This window comes from Camelina sativa, chromosome 4 (assembly GCF_000633955.1).
Source record: "Camelina sativa cultivar DH55 chromosome 4, Cs, whole genome shotgun sequence".
Classification (NCBI taxonomy): Eukaryota; Viridiplantae; Streptophyta; class Magnoliopsida; order Brassicales; family Brassicaceae; genus Camelina; species Camelina sativa.
The window spans coordinates 4,310,675-4,317,263 of record NC_025688.1 but is presented as its reverse complement, the minus strand read 5'-3'; the positions used below and the strand labels follow the sequence as shown (position 1 = coordinate 4,317,263).

Here is a 6,589-nt window from a genome sequence, read left to right as displayed (position 1 = left end):
CTTTTAATAGTGTCAATTACATTTTTGACGAATCCTGACACATTTTTGAATTGGTAGTAAAACATTGAGACATTGTACACAAGTAGCTTAACGTTTGTTCAACCATTCTTAAAATATGATTACAAGTTAGCATCATCGTAGACTCAACGGCGGTAAAAAGGGTTTGGTCGTTCGTTGTGGTCGTTGCGGTTACAACGTACAACATATGCAATTACCTTCGACATGAATTAATCTGAAATACTATAGAATATATTTTAGTCATCTTTCTCGACAACTTATCAGTATCTGGCAATTGCGTAAGAAATAATTATTCATTTTCCTGAAATCTAAAGGGAATCATAAATATTATTCACATGGTTTTGGTAACATAAAACGGTATAATCTTTTTAGCTAGTAAAGAGAAAACGCTAAGCGATACTAGAACAGTTAAATCGATACAAATGACCAATAATAAGTTGTGGCTGTAGTCTGTAGAACACTAGAACTTGGACTGTTATGTAAATTATTATTAAACTTGCTATTGAAAAGTTTTTAACAAAAAAAAAACTTGCTATTGAAAAGTTTATAGTAGACTAGTCACAACTCACAACATTAACATCCTAAACTAGACAATGTGTATGTAAATGTTAGCCTTATACTATATTGGCACTGGACTATTGTATAGCTCACTAGCCCAATAAAGAAAACTAATTTGTAATTTAGCGCATTGGGCTTACAGTAACATACAAAACCTATTGTTCTTCTTGCATCTCAGAACAGATCGTTTATTTTTTCTTTAGCATCTTGGATGATTTTGTTTTGGAATAATATTTTTTAAATATATAATGGACGTGATTACCGAATGATCCATCCAGAACTAACTAATGTATGTAGCTGATTGTTGGATGTAATAACAATTTTTTTTTTAATTTTAAATTATTTAGACTTTAGTCGAAATCACTAACTTCCACGACTTAATAAAAATTTCTATCGAATGATAATGACAACCACAAATAGCCACTTAAATTATACAAATAATCAAAATTATACATCGACTTCGAGCAGGTAAAATCTCAAATTCATTTTATCTTTCTGTCATCATCTGAAGAATTCATTTTAATTCTTGAAAAAATCAAGAAAAGAAATGATAATATGCACGTTCAGTATATATCCATAAAACGAAACTAATAAAATCCAAATGGAGCTACAGTCTTAAATTGAGAGATAGCTTGACACAAACAAAAGAACTGAATTGACTAAAAACAGTTCAAATTAATAATCTTTATATTAAAGATGGAAGGAGTTTGAAAATTTTGGCAAGACTTGTAATATACGCAATGGTTTGCTTTTAAGAAAACAAGATAATAACAAAAATGTTATATTTGACATGATAAAAGAACCAACGCAATTAGAGTGGTGATCATTGGTGCTACTGTTACCATCAACCAAACCCATTAACCTCTCTATTGTTCACATATACTTTTTGGACCATATGCACTTGTTTTCTTATGTCGAACCTTTTAAGAAAACTTTAGTGATATAATTCAAAAGAGGATAAGCCTAAACCCCTAACACAAAAGGCTTTACATTTCACTTAGATAACCACTTCAATGTAGCAGAAAACAATAAAGTAGGTTTTCACATATATATCAATAACTCTCAATAGGCAAAACTTACAAAGATCGAGAGAGCTTACGAAATAGATTACATCTTAAGGCTTTTCAAAGACAATTTGCCTCCAGAAACACCACCTGAGATTACAATTTCGTTCTCACCCTCTATCTTATCCACAACATCAAAAAAACCATTATGTCAACAAATCTTTCTTTAGTAACACCAACACACAAAACTGCATCTGCTTCTATCTGTAAGGGGTTTTTTGCTTCCCCTGAGATTAACAGCCTCTGCTATACTGTAATAACTTACAACAAAACCGAGTAACAAAGAGCATTTTTACTTTGCTCCTATAGCTAATAGTAACACCTAGCTGCAAAACTTATGGGCACGCGATATTAAGAGGGGTGGAGGTAGTTGTTGCAATGTGATCAACGAAGGTAAACTTGTCAATGGTGGTACCAAGAAGACCAAGATCGATGTCCACGTCTGAGAAATCATAGTCTGGAAGCTCGCTTGGACCATCACACTCAAGACCAATGATGTCCAGATCATCTATCCCGCAGTAATCATCCAACAGTTGGTTGTTCTCTTCTGTCAAGAAGAAATCAAGCTCACACGCATCTGGGATCAATGACTCATCAATGAAGCAACCCATTTCAGGAATCTGCAGATCCGCGAAATCAAAACCAAAACTCGCTTTCTTCGATTCACCAGCTTCTGGATCGATGGTCGAATCAAGTAGCTTCTTGTCAAGATTATTGCTTGACACAGCTTCAACATTAGACCCTGTGGCTGAGATCAGAGAACCAGACATATTCGAATCCGACAGAGCATTCTCAGACACATTATTAGAGGAAGCAGCAGAAGTGGCTGCAGCCAAAGCATCAAACTCTAGCTTCTTAGCAGCATAAGCACTGGCTGCTTGTTCAAGCGTCTCGTAAGTACCCAACCAAGTTCTTGTTTTGGTGATTGGATGTCTAATCTCAGCAGCCCATTTACCCCATTTCCTCTGCCTAACACCAACAGGCTTCGAGACACTAGTGGGTTTGCTGCTTAAAACCTTTTTGCTACAAGCTGAGGTTTTGGTTTTGGTTTTGGCGACACCATTATTATTATTATTAGTACTCTCCTGACAAAACGAGTTTTGAGATTCAGCTTGAGTAGCAGCGGCTTGAGCGAAAGGAAGGTCAATCTCACAGACGTAACGTTTCCTTCTCTGAGCTCTTTCGTCTTCTTCGCTTGATGAGTAGTCAGTAGCGTAAGGATCGTTCACAACGAAACGTATTTTTCTCATCGTCTTCAAATCTTCAGATAAACCAGGGAGGTGATTTAGCTGCAAAGACTTCTTCTTCATGGGTTTTTTGTAGGGTTTATTGGTTGGAACAGAAGAGCGTTTCTTTCGTTCAGCCATTTTATCAAACACTTGGTGTGCGAAAATTCAAACCAAAACCCCTTTCAAAAACCCTAAACAAATTCTCCCTCAAAATCTCAAGAACAAGAACAAGAAACGTCCTTCAAAATTGTTTACTCCAGAACAAGTCCTGATTCAATAACCAGAAGAAGAAAATTAACAAACCAACCCACTTAAAGCAGAGCAACTATGAAAATCATATAAAGAAGCAAACTTTAGCAAACCCAGTTACCTTTTAGGCCTTAAACGCATGGAAATCGATCACTAGGAGAGCCGGTGGAAACAGCTTGATGAATAAGAGAAACACTCAAAAACAGAGCATACAGTGATTAAAGAAGACGAAGAAGAAAGAACAGTAGAAGAGGAGAAACAAAGACAGAGAAGAGTAGTCGGAGCTCCGGCAACTTCAAAAGAACCTTCACTCTCTCTCTCCTCTCAGCTCTTTGAGCTTCCCCAAAAGTGAAAAAGAAAAGTGAGAAGAGAAGATAGATAGAAGATTCAAAAAGAAGAAGAAGAAGAAGAAGAAGATAAAGTAAGAATCAAAACGAATCGGAAACAGATGATAAATCTATGGCCTAGATTTTTTCTGGCCTTTCTCTCTCTCTCTCTCTATTACCAAAGACAAAACTTTTAATTTATGTCGGAAATAAATTAAAAATGTAACTCATGAGAAATTTAAGAAAACGATGAATTTAATAAATAAACAGACGTTAAATTTTTTCTTTTTCTATTTTAACGATTTGTTCAAACACAGATCTCAACAACTTTACTCGAGAAAAATTTCATAAAAGCATTAAACGTAAAAAAAAAAAAAAACGTATATGAAAATTAAATTCTTTGTTTTGTATTTTTGTTCTTCTTTTAATTCAACGGCGGAAGACGATGACTGTTTTTTTATGTGTTCAGATTGGTGTAACTGTTTTTACAATACGGTAACAAAACATACTATTTTGGAATTATATTATGGACAGATGGTAAATAAAATGATTTTGTATCCCAAAAAAATATATATACTTTTAATAATACATGACAATTACTTGTCTGCACTGTGGATCTTTGGCTATGTGAAGTAGAGAAATATTATTAAAATACAAATAATAAACCATTTGTTTTTAGTTTAACAACAAAAATAGAGAGTGACTACCGACCGGCAAGTAATTTACTCCCTGTTTTAAATATGGTTAGACGCTACTCGGGCAATTGGGATAGATCTAGACGATAGATCTAATGTTTAGCGAGAAAATTGAAAATTAAATGGAATTAATCAAGAATTAGTTTTAGAGTTACTTTATTAAATTAATTATAAAATATGAATATATAGTATTAAATATATGTATAATTTTGTATATTAAAAAAATATATCAAACAAAATATAAAACTGTAGTATTGTCTGTAAATTATGGTAAACACATAAAACGTAATTTTAAAAGAAAATGTTATGATTTTCATTAAAAATTGTACATTAGTTATCGTAAAACATCATAAACTCTTAATTTAAATGTCAAAATATATTTGATTTATATTTGGTTCAAAAAATAATCAGTATATACAAAATTAAGCGGGAAGTAATCGGATTATACTGGTTATAATCAAAATTAAACATATATAATTGGATAATTGATGTTAGATAGAGATTAGTCATTAATCAAGGTGGAGAAAGCTGGCTAACAATTTTAAGGGATGGAGATTTTTAAAACAATAACTTACTTATATTGTATTTGATGTGCTGTAATTTGTATACTTGTATTCTCAATATGATAATTCATTTTCTAACTTGACTCTTACTAATTTTAAACATTAATTATGGATTCGACAAAAAAAAATATGTTATAAAAAGACCGAGGAGTGTAATTCAATTCCCACTAATTCAACTGACAATTTTGGGAGGTTAATTAATTACATAAGAGGTAGTTTACTTTTCCATGTCTTGATTGAGCCAAAGAAGAACAATTTCGAACGTGGAGGATTGTCACATCTCCCCACATTTGATAGTTGCTAGTTGCTATTTGCTACCAACCGATGGACTTCACTTTTCCATCATAATTCACAAGTCTTCTTCCCATCTTTAGTGGACGTAATTACAATGAGAATAATTCACAACTCAAATCTGGTTTGCAGTTCAATCCTCTCAATCTCAAGTGAGGGTAGAGTCAGAAACTCAGCCATCCTTAAACTTCTTTAAAGGAGAGATATGGAGCATTCAAACTGATCCTAAAATAAAAAATTTCTTATGGAAAGCTTTAAGCGGTGCTCTACCGGTTGTGAGTGCTCTTAGTAAAAGGGGAATGGTAGGCGACGAGAGGTGCCAAGTGTGTGGGGAAGAAGGAGAGACTATCAACCACATTTTATTCACTTGTCCTTATGCTAGACAGGTATGGGCTTTATCTGAATATCCTTCTTCTGAGGATGGTTTTCATGCTGGATCAATTTTTTCCAATGTGTATCACTTATTACACAACCGGAAAAATTCTGACTGGCCTGCGGTTTTAAGAAAAAGTTTTCCTTGGATAGTTTGGCGAATTTGGAAGAATAGAAATTCTCTCAGCTTCGAAGGAATTTTGTTTTCACCGTTGCTTCCAAGGAAAAAATATATGAAGATGTTGATGAATGGTTTCAGGCTCAAGAGGTGGAAATCGACCCAGAAGCTCGATCGGGTAATAACCATTTCATTCAAAGCTCTGCAGATCGTGAGGGATTGTTTCTTTCAGGCCAGTGGTCGCGTCCTCCTGAGAGTTGGCTGAAATGTAATGTGGGTTTCTCTTGGTCTAAGAGGAATGCTATGGCTGGTGGAGCTTGGGTGGTTAGAAACAATAGAGGTGAGGTTTTGCTACACAGCAGGAGATGTTTCTCTAACCTCAGAAATAAGGAGGAAGGGGTTTTAAAAGTTACGTTATGGGCGATGGAAAGTATGATTAGTCACAGACTATCAAATGTAGTATTCGCCATTCAAGATAAAACCATAGTTGGAGTGTTGAATAGGCCAAAAGCGTGGCCTTCTTTCAAATTTCAAGCGATGGGATTATTGAAGGTTCTAAGGTGTATTAGTGGTTGGGCTGTGGAGTTTGAAGCAGAAAAATACAATAGAGGAGCTGGTTTCATTGCTCAAAGTGTTACCCGAGAGTTAAGAGTACAATCATATGTTGCAGTCTCTTATCCTCTATGGATGATGACAGTTTTTGAGGAGGAAACTTTGTCCTCTTTTGGCTAAGATAGATCTTGGGGATTAGTATCTTTTTAGAGGCAAAATTTTTGTGGAGTAGGGTATAGAAAGAAGTGGGTTTAAGTTTTTTTTTCTTTCTACTGATCTGCGTATCAGGAACTTCTGTTAGCTTAATCTTGTATATTACTCTCTTTGCTCGAACTTTTCATTTAAGTCAATGTTCTTTTTTTTTTTTTTTTGGGTTAACTGTTAAGTTACATATTCATCTTTTACATGGGGTTACAATATTTGATCAATAACATAATTAAGTACATAACATGAACTTGATCACTATAATAACTTGCAAATTCGTTTATATATCACCTTCAAATTTTGTGATTCTTGTGTCATCGTAAGATTCATTGATCATTACGATTCAATCC

The 6,589-nt window shown here is 34.1% G+C and overlaps 1 protein-coding gene across 1 annotated transcript; it reads right to left on the bottom strand.

Moving 5' to 3' along the window:
- On the bottom strand, positions 1,549-3,625 carry LOC104779788 (ethylene-responsive transcription factor ERF119-like). The gene is made up of 2 exons (XM_010504173.2): positions 3,240-3,625; positions 1,549-3,137 (listed from the first exon to the last, which is right to left on the bottom strand). The coding sequence occupies exon 2, from the start codon at positions 3,005-3,007 to the stop codon at positions 1,976-1,978; it is 1,032 nt and encodes a 343-aa protein (XP_010502475.1). The 5' UTR covers positions 3,008-3,137; positions 3,240-3,625; the 3' UTR covers positions 1,549-1,975.

Excerpts from the sequence above, each read along its gene's own strand:
- LOC104779788 (XM_010504173.2), bottom strand. The coding sequence starts at position 3,007 with ATGGCTGAACGAAAGAAACGCTCTTCTGTTCCAACCAATAAACCCTAC.